The 19,971-nt window shown below is 40.4% G+C and overlaps 1 protein-coding gene across 9 annotated transcripts in view; it reads left to right on the top strand.

Annotated features, from left to right (window-relative positions):
- LOC130276903 (mucin-5B-like) overlaps window positions 1-19,971 on the top strand; it is a 221,592-nt gene that overhangs the window by 17,842 nt on the left and 183,779 nt on the right. For 8 of the 9 annotated variants that reach the window (XM_056526902.1, XM_056526903.1, XM_056526901.1 and 5 more), the window contains 2 exons: window positions 15,670-15,928; window positions 19,172-19,283. In XM_056526902.1, the coding sequence (XP_056382877.1) occupies window positions 15,714-15,928; window positions 19,172-19,283 (327 nt within the window). In that variant the 5' untranslated portion in view covers window positions 15,670-15,713. The remainder of the gene's footprint in view (window positions 1-15,669; window positions 15,929-19,171; window positions 19,284-19,971) is intronic. The other variant, XM_056526904.1, reaches the window with a different exon arrangement.

Genomic DNA, 19,971 nt, shown 5'->3' with positions numbered 1-19,971 from the left:
TATTAACCCTTTAGACGCGGCGTTCAAAGTTGAACGCCGCGTCTAAAGTGAAACTGAAACCATGCCGGTTAGCTCAGTGGGCTGTTCGGGATAGCCGCGGTGAAATCGCGGCATCCCGAACATCTTACAGGACAGCAGGAGGGCCCCTACCTGCCTCCTCGCTGTCCGATCGCCGAATGACTGCTCAGTGCCTGAGATCCAGGCATGAGCAGTCAAGAGGCAGAATCATCGATCACTGGTTTCTTATGAGAAACCAGTGATCAATGATGAAGATCAGTGTGTGCAGTGTTATAGGTCCCTATGGGAGCTATAACACTGCAAAAAAAAAGTGAAAAAAAGTGAATAAATATCATTTAACCCCTTCCCTATTAAAAGTTTGAATCACCCCCCTTTTCCCATAAAAAAAAAAACACAGTGTAAATAAAAATACAAATAAACATATATGGTATCGCCACGTGCGGAAATGTCTGAATTATAAAAATATATCGTTGATTAAACCACATTTTTGGTCACTTTTTATATCATTTAAAAATGAATAAAAAGATCAATAAGTCCTATCAATGCAAAATAGGTACCGTTAAAAACTTCAGATCACGGCGCAAAAAATGAGCCCTCATACCGCCCCATACACGGAAGAATAAAAAAGTTATAGGGGTCAGAAATGACAATTTTAAACGTATTAATTTTCCTGCATGAAGTTATGATTTTTTCCAGAAGTACGACAAAATCAAACCTATACAAGTAGGGTATCATTTTAACCGTATGGACCTACAGAATAAATATCAGGTGTCATTTTTACTGAAAAATGTACTACGTAGAAAGGGAAGCCTCCAAAAGTTACAAAATGGCGTTTTTTTTCAATTTTGTCTCACAATGATATTTTTTTCCGTTTCACCGTAGATTTTTGGGCAAAATGACTGACGTCATTACAAAGTAGAATTGGTGGCGCAAAAAATAAGCAATCATATGGATTTTTAGGTGCAAAATTGAAAGAGTTATGATTTTTTAAAGGCAAGGAGCAAAAAACGAAAATGCAAAAACGGAAAAAACCCCGGTCCTTAAGGGGTTAAGTGTTCCCTTTCTTTTTTTGAGCAGTGTATGTTTGTTTCAAAACAAAAAAAAAGTACAAACAAAATGCTCATTGCCTGTGGCCACCTTTAGGAGGTTTTTACTACATACCAATTTACTGAGCTATCTAATAAAACTAAATCTGGTGTTTAAATAGGCTTTTAATAGTGGAGAAAAGAGATTGAGAGGTTTAATTTAGCACAGAGGTGACATTATGCCTAAAGTGTTAGGTTTTTATGAAAGACCCAGAGATTTATTTATTTCTATTTTATATAAGGCACAGTCAGATTGGGGTCCTGCTGGTTCCCTCAAGTGTGTAATTTCAATAACCTTTGATCTGTGTGCTGCTAAGGATAAGAGATGTCACCTGAACTAGAGGTCATCATGGGAGATGGGTGAATACATTTTTAATGCCTTCAAATTCTCTGCATGTAAAACACTGCACTACTGTATCGATAGATAAATGTCCCATCTGGAGTAGGCCTGTCCACATCACCCCTGTCACTGTTAGGGATCCCTTGGTGACGCGGAGTGCCATTAAAGGGGTACTCCGCCCCTAGGCATCTTATCCCCTATCCAAAGAATAGGGGATAAGATGTGAGATCGCCGCGGTGCTGCTGCTGGGGAGCCCCGGGATCGCCGCTGCGGCACCCCGCCATCATTACTGCACAGAGAGAGTTCGCTCTGCACGTAATGACGGGCAATACAGGGGACGGAGCATTGTTACGTCATGGCTCCGCCCCTCATGGCGTCACGGCCCACCCCCTCAATACAAGTTTGTGGGAGGGGGTGTGGCGGTCATCACGCCCCCTGCCATAGACTTGCATTAAGGGGACGGGCCGTGATGTCATGAGGGGCGGAGCCATGACGTCACGCTGCTCCGGCCCCTGTATCGCCCGTCATTACGCAGTAATGCGGGGTGCCGCAGCGGCGATCCCGGGGGTCCCCAGCAGCGGGACCACGGCGATCGATCATCTTATCCCCTATCCTTTGGATAGGGGATAAGATGCCAGGGGCGGAGTACCAGCACGTAACATGGAGCTTCTGTAAATTAAATTGATGATGTATGGGAATGGCCTCCAAAAATTACCAGCAAGTAACATGGAGCTTCTGTAAATTAAATTGATGATGTATGGGAATGGCCTCCAAAAAATTACACATTTCTATCAATTAGAAAAGATGGCCACATTTTCAGCAAAGGGGTTGTTGTATTGAGGCCACCCCATATTTGTTCACCATTTGTTTTGTTTTATACAATGCTGGTATTGCATACATAAATTGTATGTGCTCATGGAAATATTTATGCAATACTGTAAATAAATTAACCAAAGCGGCCTTCTATAAATGGCTGTAAATCCCCCTCAGAAAGTCACAGTATTGGAATCGGGAAGTGAAAATCGGCAGGGACCAGGGACACAGGCCAATGTGATGCAATGAGATGTCAATACACCTGCCTTGGCCATGCTTCTATCTGCACAGAAAGAGGCCTGTGGCCCGAGTTACAGCTTTTATTCTGAATATAGTGATCCCTCAACTTACAATGGCCTCAACATACAATAGTTTCAACATACAATGGTCTTTTCTGGACCATTGTAAGTTGAAACCAGACTCAACATACAATGCTACAGACAGTCCAGATCTGTGAAACGTGTCAATGGCCGGAAGAACCGACCAGTCAGAATGGGCATTGACTGGTAAAACCCCTGTATTACTGAAGTGCATGCACTGACTGGTGTCTGGTAGCGCCCCCTACAGTACAGGAAGGTATTACATGTTCTGTACTCTTTACCTGTACCAGTGTTACCTGCTCCTTTGGACACCAGGTGAGGGCGGCTCCATGTTACTTTTTTAGGACACTGCGTGTACTCTACAGGACCCTGAAGAAGCTCCTGTCCTCTACACAGACCAGTGTTTCCCAAGCAGGGTGCCCCTAGCTGTTGCAAAACTACAACTCCCAGCATGCCCGGACAGCCAAAGGCTGTCCGGACATACTGGGAGTTGTAGTTTTGCAACAGCTGGGGGCACCCTGCTTGGGAAACACTGACATAGACAGCAGATCTTTCTTACTTTTATATGTAAGGATTTGCTTTATCTGTATTAGTTATCTACTTATTTTTCTTTAATTCTCACTTTTTCCTATTTTTTGGATGACATTTTGGTGCCTTTAGAACCAATTACCAGGTTTCCATAGAGTTCTGGTCTCAACATACAATGGTTTCAACATACAATGGTCATCCTGGAAGCAATTAATATTGTAACTTGAGGGACTACTGTATATGGTTAGAAGAGTAATCATTTTATTGTATTTATGGGGCACTTTTGGAGCTTACTTAGTGGACACTATTACCATATGGAGCCAATGACACTAACGGGGCACTATTCTTTTGAGGTTAATTAAAGAAGTTCCATTAGTTTGTAAGTTACCCAAAGGGAAGATGTTATCATGTTAGGATTTATAGAACAGTATTATTTTGTTGATGCTAAAGGGCCTCTTTTCTGTGTGAAGCCCTATTATGGTTTGAAGGGCACTAAGGAAGCATAGTCTCTCAGTAGGCAGCACTGTCTGGGCAATTCTACTTAGTGGTGGGCATGAGCACTGCAAGAAGGGAATATTTTTACTGTGGGTATCATTACTTCGTGGAGTACTATGTGGCACTATTATTTTTGTTGTAGAAATGGAGAGTACAGCGTGGCAATTCAAGCAATGCTTGGTACGTTATTCAGCAATCAGCCAACATGGAAGACAGGTGACGCATTTCGGCCACAGTGCGTAGCCTTAGTCGTACTTAGTTGCTTGAATTGCCACGCTGGACTCTCTCTTCATTTCTACTACTATTGTTGGACTAGGGTCCGGTCCTGTCCGTGTCGTGGCGAGGGCACAAGGGTGAGCTGTGTCAACTCTGCTCTGCTTATTATTTTTGTTATATTTATTATTTCTAAAGTACAGTATTTAGGAGCAGTCTTGCGGAAAATATAGTAATTTGTGAAGCAGGTGGCTGGTACTGTAGAGTTGTAACAGCTTGTGCAGCAGATAAGAGTGCTACAAAAGGGAGGTGCTTAAGATGAAGTGGTAAATTCTGTAGAGATAGACCATTGGCCAAAAGAAGCTGTCATGACGGTCTGGGCTGGATGGAGAAAAAAGGGGAATGATTTAGGTCAATTAGTAAGAAGTCAAGTAGTTCCTAGATAAAATTGTACTGTAAATACTTATATGGTCTGCAAATAAGGTCACCAAATGGGGGCAATATTTTTATTTATTTATTTGGTGTTAACATATGCATTCGAGCTTGCATTTCGGATATTTTCAGACCCAAACAATTCCCCTGCATGTTGTGACTATGACACCTATTACTATGACTATGTGACCATGAAGGACTGACTGAATGAGCCCCTTGATAATTCCAAATTTTATTTCAGTTATATACAAGAAAGCTTCACACTATTAAAATTTTCAGACTAGTGGATGTCAAACTGAAGGAATTTTACTGTATATTGCTTTTTAATATAGTGATTAACCCCTTAAGGACTTAGGCCGTATGAGTACGTCCTAAGTCCGGTCCCTGTGTATAACGTGGTGTCCCAGCGGGACCCCGCGTCATAGTGGGATGTTCCCAGCGCCTATTCACAGCCGGGACCCGCGGCTAATAGCGCGCGGCCACGATCGTTCGGCCACGCACTTTTTACCCTTCCGATGCAGCGCTCAAAGCTGAGCGCCGCATCGAAAGGGAAAGTAAATGCTTCCCGGCAGCTCAGTCGGGCTGATCGGGGTCATCGCAATAAAATCGCGATACCCTGATCAGCTAACCGGAGAGAAGAAGGTCCCTACCTTCTTCCGTCGGCGTCCCGGCTCTGACTGATTGCTCCATGCCTGAGTTACAGGCTGGAGCAATCAACCGCCGATTACACAGCTTGTTGCCATGTAACGGCAAGGCAACAATCTGTGTATGCAATCAGCCATTGCAAGCTCATAGGAGCTATAGGAGCTATGAGCTCGCAAAAAAAAAAGTGTAAAAAAAAAAGTTAACCCTTTCAGGTATTCCCTTCTGAATTAAAAGTTTAAATCACCCGGCATTTTCTAGTAACAAAATAAAACGGTGTAAATAAAAATAAACATATGTGGTATCACCGCATGCGGAAAGGTCCAAATTATAAAAACATACCGCTTTTAAAACCGCAGATTCAATGGCGTACGCGCAAAAAAATTCCAAAGTCCAAAATAGCGCATTTTTGATCACCTTTTATACCACAAAAAAGTGAATAAAAAGTGATCAAAAAGTCTCATCAGAACAAAAATGGTACCGCTAAAAACTTCAGATCACAGCGCAAAAAATGAGCCCTCATAGCGCCCTGAACACTGAAAAATAAAAAAGTTATAGGGCTCAGAAAATGACAATTTTAAACGTATAAATTTTCCTGCATGTATTTATGATTTTTTTCTGAAGTAATACAAAATCAAACCTATATAAGTAGGGTATCATTTTAACCGTATGGACCTACAGAATAAAGATAAGGTGTACTGCATAGAAACAGAAGCCCCCAACATTTACAAAATGGCATTTTTTCTTCAAGTTTGTCGCACAATGAAGTATTTTTCTGTTTCGCCGTGGATTTTTCGGTAAAATGAATAATGGCACTGTAAAGTAGAATTTGTGGCGCAAAAAATAAGCCATTATACAGATTTTTAGGTGCAAAATTGAAAGGGTTATAATTTTTTAAAGGCAAGGAGGAAAAAACGAAAATGCAAAAACGTGAAATTGCTCAGTCCTTAAAGGGGTTAAAGGGTTGTCGAATATTACACTTTAGGATTCAGTTCTGTTTCATTATTACAATGCAAATTTAATACATTACAGTTTTACAGACTATGTGGAGAACTAGAATAAAAATTGGTATTCAGACCTCAAGGAACAATTGGTGGGATGATGATATGATTGTGAGATAATTTACATTAAAATGGGATATAAAATAAGGTTGGAGAGAAACGCTGCACCCTGAGCAGGGCCCTTACTACAGGGTCAGAGACTCATGAATTAAAATAGAATAAAAAGAATAAATTTATAAAATGTTGTAAATATACATTTTGATGAGATGCATGGGAATTCTGCCACTTATGTTGATAATGTCTTTTTTGTACAATTTACAAATTGACATTTCAGACACATCATAACCCTGCAGCACCGCTGCCAAAGCTCTGAACATTGTACAAAAAGACATCATCAACATAAGTGGCAGAATTCTCATGTATCCCATCAAAATGTATATTTACAACATTTTCTAATTTATTCTTTTTATTCTATTTTAATTTATGAGTCTCTGACCCTGTAGTAAGGGCCCTGCTCAGGGTACAGTATTTTTTTTGTATTGCTATGTGAATAAAACTATAGTGTAAAAGCTGCGGCATCTCCAGTCTTATATCATATATCCCATTTTATTGAAAATTATCTCACAATCATATCATCATTAGTGTTGCTCGCGAATATTCGCAATTCCAATTTTAATCGTGAATATCGCATATTCGCGAATATTGCACTATATATTCGCAATTACGAATATTCGCTTTTTTTTCACAGTACACATCACAGTGATCACCAATCATTCCTCTCTGCTCTTCGCATATGCGCATATTTGCGAATATTGAGCCCTCCCTTCTTTAATGGTATAGGGAACTTATGGGCTAGTGCATTAACTCTGTGATTTTTTTTTTCCCATTGAAACCAATAGGCCCATTGTGGTCTATGGGGATCTCACGGCATGTAAAACTTAAGGTAAGCAGGAGGGTCTCGGCAGCACAGTGTATGGGAGACCTTGCGTTGGGGTCGACACCTGGGGTGGGACGGAGTGTTACAGTGTTGTGGTTTAACTTTTTTACTTGTGATTGACAAATGTAGGTCAATTGGTAATTAACCTCTTCAGGACGCCGGGCATATGCATACGCCCTGCATCCCGAGTCCTTAAGGACGTGGGGCGTATGCATATGCCCGTGGGAATTCCAGTCCCCACCGCTAGCAGGTTGGGGACAGGACCGGGATGCCTGCTAAAATCATTCAGCAGGCATCCCAGCACATCGCCCAGGGGGGTCCTGAGACTGCCCCATGGCGGCGATCGCAGAAAATTGCATGTCAATTCAGGCATGCGATTTTCTGCTATTCCAGGCTGATCGGGTCTCTGGTGACCCGATCACCCGGATAATAGGATGATCGGAGCTGTCAGTGACAGCCCTGATCATCCTTAGGGCTAGGAGCGAGGTTGCAGTGCTGTGATCTCCTCCTATCCCCTGCCATTGGTCAGAACTGATTCTGACCAATAGCAGCGCAGGACAGTGGGTTGCCATGGCAAACCCCCATTCTGCCCACCCCTGGATGTCGTGGGGAATGTGGGGAGAAGATGGAGGCCGGTACCTGGAGGAGAAGATGCGTGGGGACCCCCGATTGTCGCTGGAGACAGGCACAGGTAGGGAAACGACGGTGGGGGGGGGGGGGGGGGGGGAGGGAGATGGGTGAAAATTAAAGTGAAAGTAAAGTGATCTTTACTGTGGCAGCCACTAGGAAGGCCAAACTGCCACTCCCAGCATGCCCAGACGGCCAAAGGCTGTCTGTGCATGCTGGGAGTTGTAGTTTTGCAACATCTGGAGGGTCACAGTTTGGAGACCACTGTTACAGTGGTGCCCAAACGGTAGCCCTCCAGATGTTGCCAAACTACAACTCTCAGCATGCCTAGACTGCCCAGGCAGTTGTAGTTCTGTAACATCTGTCCCTTCAGATTTTACAATTTTCATGACATTTTTGAAAATTGCTGCTCTACTTTGAAGCCCTCAAATTTTTTTTAAAAAAGCAAAAATTTGTCCATTTTATGATGCCAACTAGAGATGAGCGAACTTACAGTAAATTCGATTTGTCACGAACTTCTCGGCTCGGCAGTTAATGACTTTTCCTGCATAAATTAGTTCAGCTTTCAGGTGCTCCTGTGGGCTGGAAAAGGTGGATACAGTCCTAGGAGACTCTTTCCTAGGACTGTATCCACCTTTTCCAGCCCACCGGAGCACCTGAAGGCTGAACTAATGTATGCAGGAAATGTCATCAACTGCCGAGCTGAGAAGTTCGTGACGAATCGAATTGACTGTAAGTTCGCTCATCTCTAATGCCAACATAAAGTGGACATATTGTATTTGTGAATAAAAATTAAATGTATTGGGAATATCCATTTTCCTTACAAGCAGAGAGCTTCAAAGTTAGAAAAATTTAAAATTTCCAAAATTTTCATGACTTTTTGGGATTTTTCACTAAAAATGGATGCAAGTAACTCCAAAAAGTTACCACCAAAATAAAGTAGAATATGTCACGAATAAACAATCTCAGAATCAGAATATTCGGTAAAAGCGTTTTAGAGTTATTAATTTGTAAAGCGACGGTGGTCAGAATTGTGAAAAAGGGCTCAGTACTTAAGGTGAAACAGGGCAGTGTCCTTAAGGGGTTAAGAAAGCCTTTGAACAGTGGGAACTAGGTCAATTGGCAATTAACTGAGTGTTTGAACTGTGGGATCTAGGTTAATGGAGTACCAAATATGGGTATGGGGGTTAATTGAAACTGGATGTAATGTGTAAGGCTGGGTATTCATCAAAACCTGTACAGAGGAAAAGTCCATACCAACCAATTAGATCACTTCCTTCATTTTTCAGAGGCCTTTTCAAAAATGAAAGAAGCACTCTGATTGGTTGCTGTGGGCAACTCAGAAACTTTTCCTCTGGAAAGGTTTTGATAAACCTGTGCAAAGGAAAAGTTGTCCAGTTGCCCATATCAACCAATCAGATCGCTTCTTTCATTTAGCAGAGGCCTTGTGAAAAATGAAAGAAGCAATCTGATTGGTGTCTATGGGCAACTGATCAGCTTTTCCAGGAAAATCTGCTGAGTTGCCCATAGCAACCAGATTGCTTTGTTTATTTAGCAGAGGCCATGTGAAAAATGAAAGAAGCGATCTGATTGGTTGCTATGGGCAACTCAGCAGATTTTCCAGGAAAGTAAAGTTTAACCACAACACTGTTACACTCCATCCCACCCCGGGATTCGAACCATCGCACAGTTTCCCATGCACTGTACTGCCGAGACCCTCCTGCTTATCTTACAGTTTTACATACCGTGAGATCCCCATAGACCACAATGGGTCTATTGGTTTCAACGGGCAAAAATGCACCAGCCCATAAGTTCCCTATAAAGAAGGGAGGGCTCAATATTCGCGAATATGTGCAGCTATTTTCGCATATGTGCATAAATAAAAAAAGCGAATATAACGAATATGCGAATTTTGTGAATATATGATGAATATTCGTCCATATATTTGCGAAATATCGCAAATTCAAATACGGCCTATGCCGCTCATCACTAATCATCATCCCACTAACTGTTCCTTGAGGTCTGAATACCCATTTTTATTCTGTTTACTAATTATTGGCACTACGGGTACAGTGCATTCAGAATCTCAGTACAGTTTGGACATTTATTATCTTAGTGTGCAGCCACCCACCTTTTCTCTTCTCCACTATGTGGAGAACTATATGAGGAAAAATAATGCAAAATGTGCATGGTTTCTTCTCATAACAAAAGGTTAAATGTAACCAAGTCTAAACAATGCGACTGATTTTGTACATAATGTAATGTGTCTTAGGTCACTGCAACCTAAATTGAATCTGAATTCTAAAATGTCATAGGCCACAAGCTACAACAGTATCTGATTATAATATTATACTCCAAGATTCAAGAACACATTCAGTCAACCTTAAAGGTTTTTTTTTTTAAATTAACTGGTGCCAGAAAGTTAAACAGTTTTGTAAATCCCTTCTATTAAAAAATATTAATCCTTCCAGTACCTTTTAGGGGCTGTATACTAAAGAGAAATCCAAAAAAGAAATGCATTTCCTGTGATGTCCTGACCACAGTGCTCTCTGCTGACCTCTGCTGTCATTTTAGGAACTGGAGAAAATCCCCATAGCAAACATATGCTTCTCTGGACAGTTCCTAATATGGACAGCAGAGGTCAGCAGAGAGCACTGTGGTCAGGACATCACATGAAATGCATTTATTTTTGGATTTTTCTTTAGTATACAGCCCCTAAAAAGTACTGGAAGGATTAAGATTTTTTTAATAGAAGTGATTTACAAATCTATTTAACTTTCTGGCACCAGTTGATAAAAAAAAAAAAAGTTTTCCACGGTAGTACACCTTTAATAGCACCAATAAGAATTTGTATCTTGGATGCTTCTGTAATGTGACCTTATAAACCTAGTGATAGAACTATTACTTGAAGCATGGGGCTACCCCCTTAACTGTTTACGATAAGATCACTAGTATTTTTGCAGTTGTGTCACTTTGACTGTGATCCGAAGGCAGACTGGTCCGTATATTGTGTATTAATGTAATATACCATGTATGCAACACAAGATCAGGGCTGGACTGACCATCTGGCATTTCTGGCAAATGCCAAATGGGCTAATCTCCTCAGTGGGCCACTCTCATCTGTTCCCCACCATGGCCACTGCACACACAGAATGTCTTGATAAGTGCATGCATCGGGACGTCCCACGTTTGCTATGCTCTCCCAGTAGAGGAGCAGAGGGCTAAAGCTCCTTAACCCTCAGTGTATGCGTAACTCAAGCTTTCTGCATACCAGCATGGACAGTGTGGTACAGTGATGTCACTGTGCTGCCCACACCAGACCAGAGTTGGCTGTTTAGATTAGAAGTGTGGGTACTATAAGAGACTTTATTTTATTTTGTATTTATGTCATATTAACTGCTTAGCTAATATGGCCAGGCTATTTACTACCTACCTGCCTAGCAAATATAGGTAGGCCGTTTAAAACCAAACCTGCCAGCAAGTATATGGGGCTATTTACTACCTACCTGCTTAGCAAGTATTAGTAGGCTGTCTAGAACCATACCTGCCTAGCTAATATGGCCAGGCTATTTACTACCTACCTTGCTTGCAAAGGACTCGTTTACATTGTTGTCGGGCTCTGTGTTGGAACGACAGGAGTTTAGTGGAGAAAAAAAGTGTATGCACAATTTTTTTCTCTGTGGTAAATTCCCGGTTTCCCGACTGATCCCATTCAAGTCAATGGGATCCATCGGGACCTGATGGTAACCCGGGGGAGTCAATTGTGCTCCAACTCCTCCTTTTGGGACCCTTCAACGCAAAAAAGAGCTGAATGGACCCAGAACGAGACGGAGCACAACGGCAATGTGAACCTAGCCTAATATGGGGGAAAGGATGTTAGCTACTACCTACATGCAATGCTAATATCGGTTACTAATGTACAACAAAAATAGAGAAACATAGCCGCACATCCACCATTTGTAGTTTGATCTAATTGCTTCTCAGCATAATATAAAAAACTAACAGGTTGTTAGTATACATTTTGATCAAAAAGTACAAGCCCACTCGTAATGTCAAGGCAACCTACACTGGCGTAGCGCCGGGCGGTGACCACTGCCTCCGAGACACCAAGCCCACCGGGGGAACGACTCAGTGGCCAGGCAGCCCCACTGCTCCCAGCCCTTTGGTAGGAATTACATGGTAGGTGTTTACACTGGTGTGGGGCTCTCTGGCAGCCATTGCTTCTGAGATGCTTTGTCTGTGGGGTGGTGTGGCCCAGAGGCCCCAGAAGGGGCTTGGTCGGGCAGCAGTGGGGCTTCCTGCCCACTGGGTCATTCCCCCTGTGGGCTTGGTTTCTCAGCAACAGTGGATGCCACCCGGCCCTACACCAGTGTCAGGTTAGGGACCCACTCTGACTAGATGGCCTTGACGTGGCAAGTGGGCTTGTACTTTTTGATCAAAATGTATATGAACAAGCTGCTTTTAAGTTATGCTGAGAAGCAAGTGCATCAAAATACAAATGGTGGATGTGCGGCTATGTTTCTCTATTTTTGTTGTAATATCGGTTACTAGCTAGCTATAAGTGGCGCTACTATACACTATTAGCGTGGGGCACTGTTAAGGCAGAGCACAATTACTTTGTGAGGAAATAGGGACACTATAGGTGTTTGTCTGACAAGAAAAAAGAGTCTTCAGAGAACATATCACCTTTTAGTCACTGGATGTAACTACTGTAGTCACTATATAGTTTCTGTACGGGGGGATATTGATTACATTGATGCTCGTATAGCAGTAAAGTACATAAACTCTGGCTAAAAAGTGAGAGAACCCATATCCCATATGATTATGTGTAGATATATTCCACTTATTTTCCTTTTTATATTAATGTTGTGGTTTAGAATATGTAGTGGTGAAGGATGTGTACAGTATCAGAGAGTATCAAAGATGTAGGAGTGATGCAGTCGGGATGCAGTAATAAGTAGGGAACAAATTTTAGATATTTTTAAAAAAAATTGGAACCAGGGAAAAAATTGTGTTAGCTGTCAGGGACCTAAAAATACGGTGGCAGATATTATGAGAAGGGGCAGGGGTCCATGTTCTTTTTAAAATATTTTTCTAATTATTAATATTTTTTATTATTATTACTTTATGTGGCCCATTTTATTTATTTTATTATCACTAAATACATGTTGAATGGGCCACTAGAATAACTGTGGGGGTCAGAGGAGAGCTGTGAACCGTGACTTCAGTGTAATGTATAAGACAGTAGCCAACTAATAAGACTGTCAGTGTACATTAATAAATGAAAATCCTTTATATTGGAGGGGTTTCCCATGATAGATTAAAGATAATCCCAAATAAAAATTGCGGCGGCATATGACAGTAACGGCCAGGCCAATAATGTAATCTCTAATTCTGAAAGGAGCTATGTAGAGGTAATTTGTGCGATTTTGAATGACAACTGAATAAATACGGTAAATATTTTTGGATTGCCAATGTGTCTGCGGAACGAGGGTTCATGGGGAAGGTGGATAGAATTACAGAAATATGGAAAGAATTAGAGTGGAATTTTTTATGATAGTAGGGAATATAGTATGGAAATATTGGTAACGGAATGGTGGCAGGGAATTTGCTGTGGTTTGCTGTGGTTGGGAGTGGTGGCGAGCCTGGAATGGCGGGGCCAGGGAGTTAGGCATAAGGTTACAGTTAGGTCTAGCCGAATGTCATATCAATGTAGCTGCATTCAATCCTGGGAGATTGCAGTGTTTCTTCTATGGGGATAATGCTTTTTAGGGTTATTATTATATAATCTTTATTTGAAAGCCACTGGACTTGCTTATGAAGGTTAGGATAATTGAACCGGGTGCTGTATGGGGGGCAGATCAAGCCAAAACAGCCTTTTGTAAATGTACTGACAGCTGTTAATTGTGCTTAATTGGATATCGAGACTACAGCCAATTAGGGTTAATTACCACCAAAAGGAAAGTAGGTAACTGGGTTACTGGCTCAATTGATTGGTAAAACCCAAGAGTTCTAAAAAAATTTAAGCTCAATTATCAGCTGTCAGTAGTTACCAAAGGTTGTTTCGGCGTGATCTGTCTCCCATACAGCCCATGGCTGGGCAGACATGTATAACCTGTCTTAGAACAAACACTACAATCCCCCTGGGTTTATTACAACTACACTGATATGACATCAGTTCGGCTAGACCTAACTATAATCTTATGCCTCACTCTCTGGCCCTGAGATTCAAGGCTCGCCACCACTCACTTCACCCATAGCAAATTCCCTGGGGTCTAGTCCTGTCCCAATCGCGTTACCTATATTCCTGTACCATATTCCCTACTATGATAAAAAATTCCACTCCAATCCTTTCCATTTTCCTGTAATTCTATCCACCCTACCTGTGTCCCCTCATTCCGCAGATACATTCGCAATCCAAAAATATTTATTTAGTTGTCATTTGAAATTCATTGGCGCTTGAACCATGAAGGCATTGCCGTCCCCATAGATGGTAATTTCTCCAATGCAAATTCTGCCTAAAGAATGACTAAAATCATTCTTTTCAGAACTTAAGTGGCAGAAATACCTGTAGTGTGAACTTACAGCAGAATTCCCTTACAGCAATGGAATTCTGCCGCACTCCAGAATTACATTCGCATATTCTGTAGTCTGAACCAAGCCTTAGTAATGAAGTTGTTTTTTTTATGTCCTTTTTCAAGTCATTTTTGTTGCAGGTTTTTTGGCGGACATGTGCATAGTTTATCATAGTCACACAATGTTTGATAAATAATGCGCAAGTCCACCAAAACAAACAACATCTTCACAACTTCACAATGCAAATTCTTATGTCAGAAGTGGCTGTGGTGTCCAAAGGGGTTGTATTTATGGTACAGAAAACATGTTCAGGGTGATAAATGCTCAAAAAGAAAAAAAAAAAAACATAGAGCAACCTAAAGGACATGGCCTCCACTTCTAAGTTTTGCCATCATTATTTTCATTACCTATTGCTATAATAGTGAAGAATGTGTTGTAAAGCAGGTTTCTAGAGCACCATTGAGGGTGGTCGACTCCGCTTTTTGGTGTACAATTGCGACTTATTGCGACTTATTCACAAGTGGTAAATTAATTACCAATGCATCCAAAATTATCTAGAAACACTAATTTGGAAAAAAAAAAAAACACAGTTGGTAAAACAAACAAAAACTCTAAAAGATACTGTTTTATAGACAAGAAGAAAGTAAAAAAAGAAATCATAAATTCCACCCAAAATTGCTGCATTCAAAGAGGTATGACATTTTTTTTACTGACATAACTGTAAATGGGCATGGTAGACGGTATTAACAGCTTGGTATTAACAAAATACTGCTATTTTCAAAAAAAAAATTCTCTTCTTAAAAACACCTATGGTAAACGTGTTTTTTGGTACATTTTTGCATTGGTTCTTGAAGAGAAATTCTTATATATCCTGATCAATAAATGACATCTGTAATGAAAAAAGGCAACTACAAAAACACATGTACTGGAAGACACTAGTTTAGAAAGTTTACATTAAAAGTAAAATCACCACAAGTGAATGTACATGAGGCCTTAAGATGTTTTTTTAGGCTGTATTCACACATATAGTATCCTGCTCATATTTGATGCACAGGATTGGAAGCTGCAGATTTTATGCTGCAGAGTTCACTGGGAACTAAATGACTGAACACAGCTTCAAATCCTGAACAAATATGCACAGGATACAGTACTATTGAATACACTCTTATAGTATCACGTTTAGCTTACATATGTTCATATTTTAGGACACTATTATAATCTGTGAACCTCAATGTATGTCTAAGTTGATTTAAAGGGGTTGTCCGGTGTAAAAAAAAAAAAATATATATATATATATATATATATATATATATATATATATATATATTATTATTGTAAAAATAATAAACAAGCTATACTGACTGATCCTGTTCTGTTGCCCCTGCCACATCAGTTTTCTTCCTGATTCCTGTGTGGTTTAGACCATGCAGGCACTGCCCACGGGCCACCGTTGGCTGAGTGGGGTAATTCCTACAGGCCTGTGACACTGGCAGAATCATGAACACGATGAGAAAACTGTGCCTACTTTAAAATTCTTACAGATTTCTCTGTAATACAATGTCAATATAATGCACTATGGTTTATATTGGTATTTATATATGCTTTTCTGTGGAATAAATATTTTTGTTCTTTTCTCATACAGTCCAAAAGACAGAAGATTCCGTAAAATACTGTAGCACATGGGGAATGTATCACTTTAAGACCTTTGATGACAGAACTTTCAGCTTTGAAGGAAAATGTACATATGATTTCTCCATGGACTGCCACTCTGAAACTCCTTTCTTTCATATCACCATACACAGACCGACGGCAGGAGAAAACAACATAATATATTTTACAGCAAATATTAATAATGTCTACATGATTGTGAGTCCAGAAGGAGTCTTCGTAGATGGCCAAGAGTGGGTGATAAAATATTTATTCCATTACTCATTATTGTTGAATAAAAAGTTATATTGAAATGCTCTGTTCTGGCTAGTAGCTGTAAGAAACTTTGATAGTAATACCTGGCTGGATAAATATTCTTTAAAAAAAATGCTGAATGTTTTAACAAACTTTATAGATCAAGCAAAATTCTTATCAGACAAAAATGCTTCTTTCTCTCCCCCTCCCCACCTGTTACAATCAGCTAAATTCAATCTGTTGTATACAAGAAAATTCAGAATGAAATAAAATTACACTGGCTATGAGAGAGAGAGAAAGCAAGAGAGAAAGCCAGAGAGAGAGAAAATAGAGAGAAGAGAGAGAGAGAGAGAGAGAGAGAGAAGAGAGAGAGAGAGAGAGAGAGAGAATAGAGAAAAGAGAGAGAAAAGAGAGTGAGAGAGAGAAAAGAGAGAAAAGAGAGAAGAGTGAGAGAGAGAGAGAGAGAGAGAGAGAGAGAGAGAGAGAGAGAGAGAGAGAGAGAGAGAGAGAGAGAAAGAGCGAGAGAGAAAGAGAAAGAGAGAGAGAGAGAAACTTTGATAGTAATACCTGGCTGGATAAATATTCTTTAAAAAAAAATGCTTTAACAAACTTCATATATCAAGCAAAATTCTTATCAGACAAAAATGCTTCTTTCTCTCCCCCCTCTCCACCTGTTACAATCAGCTAAATTCAATCTGTTGTATACAAGAATATTCGGAATGAAATAAAATTACACTTGCTATGAGAGAGAGAAAAAGAGAGAGAGAGAAGGAGAGAAGAGAAAGAGAGAAAAGGAGAGAAGAGAGAGAAAAAGAGAAGAGTACAGAGAGAGAGAACAGAGAGAGAAAAGAGAGAGAGAGAGAACAGAGAGAGAGAAAAGAGAGAACAGAGAGAGAGAGAGAGAGAGAGAGAACAGAGAGAGAGAAAAGAGAGAACAGAGAGAGAGGGAGAGAACAGAGAGAGAGAAAAGAGAGAAAAGAGAGAGAACAGAGAGAGAACAGAGAGAGAGAAAATGAGAGATACCGTATGTGGGTGGATATATATATATATATATATATATATATATACGGTATATCCACCCACCAGATCTCGGGGAATTATAAAATTATAAACAAAAATGCAATATACAAGTTATGTAATGATCAGAAACAGTACTGCTCCTCATGTACACACACAGGGCAGCTCATCTTGAAAAGTTACCTGAAACGTCAGATACTTTAAATGTCTACAGTAAATGAGAACATTTTGGTGGATCACCGATGTTAGACACAAGCTCTGTTGAGAACTTTAGTTTTCCATTGAACTTTTCATTAAATAGACCCTGAGACAACTGTCAAGCCAAGTGTGTTAGGCAGTACTAGGCCAAGCAGCAGGGCTAGACTAGGTCTAAACTGGTCCCCACAAGCCTAGCAGCCTAAGAAGAAAACCACCACTGGTCCTCCCTGCTGATGTGTAAACCAGCGGTAAATTTCTATTCTTTACAAATTCTGCCGACCTTTCTTTTATTTGCTTTCAATCTGCTTGATCCATAAGATTGCACCCATTGGCCTTCATTTACTAAGTATGGAGTGTAGTTTTCTTTGTGGGATTTTGTTTCCAACAGATATATTTCCATGGTATTTATTGTATCTTTTATTTGGCGATTTTCTCTACATTTTGCTTTTTTTGAGCTGTCGGGTTTTCCAGAGCTCAAAGCCACCAAATTGTATGTGGAAACATTAGTAATCATTTATTTATTTAAATGTAGTTATTTTTGGAGACTTGCTCCTTTTCCCTAATGGCCGCGCCCCTTTGTAGAGTTGGAAAGTTAGTAGTTTATTTATTTATTTAATTTTTTTGGGGATCTTTTGTCGGAAATTCTGTGGCATAACACATGCAACACATAAAACCCTACAAAATCTACTTTGAAAAGCCTTAGTAAATGAGGACCATAGTCAGAATCTAGAAGACCCCAGGCACCCCAACTTAGTTTTTTTGGAAGCAACCGAGATAAAAACACCAATATATCCAATAACAGAGAGACCTTATAATAATCAGACCCCTTTTCTTTACAGATGCTCTGCAGAGTATTATTATACTGCAGACTGGTCAGACACAGGCAGAATACAGAGTTACATGCAGATTTACTATATAACAACAAGGCTCGTGACATGATAGCCCCGCCCATCATGATGTCACACCCCGCCCCCTCAATGCAAGTCTATGGAAGGGGGCGTGACGACTGTCACGCCCCCTCCCATAGACTTGCATTGAGGGGGTGGGACGTGACATCACGAGGGGGTGGGGCTATAATCTGTCCCATCATCTGCATAGACCACCCCTTGGGCTTCATTTACTAAGAGTTTCGGGTTATTACTAGTGGGAAATGTAGTTTCAGACTTGCAGGATTCCTCTCTATTTACTATAGGAAAAAGTCGGGAAAATTTTCTGATCAGCTTTTTCTAGGTGGATATTTCCAGCCATTTATCCATAGGATTTTCTGTGAATTCAATAGTAAATAGGTCGGGTTCTGAAACCACGCCCTTTTATGGGCCGGCCACGCCCCCTTTTCGGCTTTTCATAGTGTGGATTTTTCTGGCGCACACACTCTGCGCCAAATTAACCCGACAAAAACTGGTCGGTTTCAGCTTAGTAAATGAGGCCCATTGAGTAGAATTATAGACTTCCGTAGCCATGATTATTGAATCTTGCTTTATCATGTATTAGGTTGTTTTATAAATCTTATTATTCTTTACATGTTGTTAAAGGGGTTATCCAGGAAAAAACTTTTTTTTTTTATATATATCAACTGGCTCCAGAAAGTTAAACAGATTTGTAAATAACTTCTATTAAAAAATCTTAATCCTTTCAGTACTTATGAGCTTCTGAAGTTAAGGTTGTTCTTTTCTGTCTAAGTGCTCTATGATGACACGTGTCTCGGGAACCGCCCAGTTTAGAAGAGGTTTGCTATGGAGATTTGCTTCTAAACTGGGCGGATCCCGAGACACGTGTCATCAGAGAGGACTTACACAGAAAAGAACAACCTTAACTTCAGAAGCTCATAAGTACTGAAAGGATTAAGATTTTTTAATAGAAGTAATTTACAAATCTGTTTAACTTTCTGGAGCCAGTTGATATATATAAAAAAAAGTTTTTTTTCCTGGAATACCCCTTTAAATAATTGGACAGACAGTTGTTTTACCAGTAAGAAGACTGACTTATGAACATGACGTGCCCAAAACCACTTGAAACTTGTCTTTCAGCTTCATGGAATATGAGAAAAAGAATGGTGTTGAAGTGAAGGATAATTGTGACGCCATTGTGATCTCAGCAAAAGGTATAACGGTTATTTGGAACTGGGGAGACAACCTCAAGGTAAGGAGACATTCATATTTTACATAAGTCAGTCAGTCAGTAGTCAGAACATGCTTTTGGCTATGATCACACGGCAGTTTCCGCATGGATTTCCACAATGAAACCCGCATGGAAATTCTTATGTGTTTACAGCCTATTGAGTTCAATGGGATTCCACAGTCTCATTCACACAACAACATTTTTGCAGCGGACGTTCTGCATCTAAAACTCCGCATTCCGTGTTCCACAAAATATAAGTCATGTCTTATATTTTTGCGGAATTTAGCTGCGGAAGCCCATGGAAATCAATGGGACTTCCTTTTCTCTGGATATTGTCCAAATGTCATGCGGAATTCGCACAAAATTTTAACTTTTTTAATGAATCAAAGCACTTTTAAAATGTGTTCTGAGTATTCATTTCTATATTTCATATGAATATCGGGCAAAGTCTGGAGAAATTCCGCATTGAGGCGGAATTCCGGCAAAATTAACGTGGTCCCATAATTCCGCATCTATGCAGAATTTCTGCTGTCTGAACCGCCTAAACAGAGTAATCACGGTGTCTACATCCCTTGCGCTACTGTTGACACTTCCCTTTCTCTCATACTGCAAGGAAAGACCGTGTGCTACTAAACAGCGTGTGTTTCCCTTGCACAACAGCCCCCTTGCCACTTTGGTTTTTGGAAAAGTGTATTGTGCTCCTATGCAA

This window comes from Hyla sarda, chromosome 6, assembly GCF_029499605.1.
Source record: "Hyla sarda isolate aHylSar1 chromosome 6, aHylSar1.hap1, whole genome shotgun sequence".
Classification (NCBI taxonomy): Eukaryota; Metazoa; Chordata; class Amphibia; order Anura; family Hylidae; genus Hyla; species Hyla sarda.
This window is presented reverse-complemented; position numbering and strand designations above follow the sequence as displayed.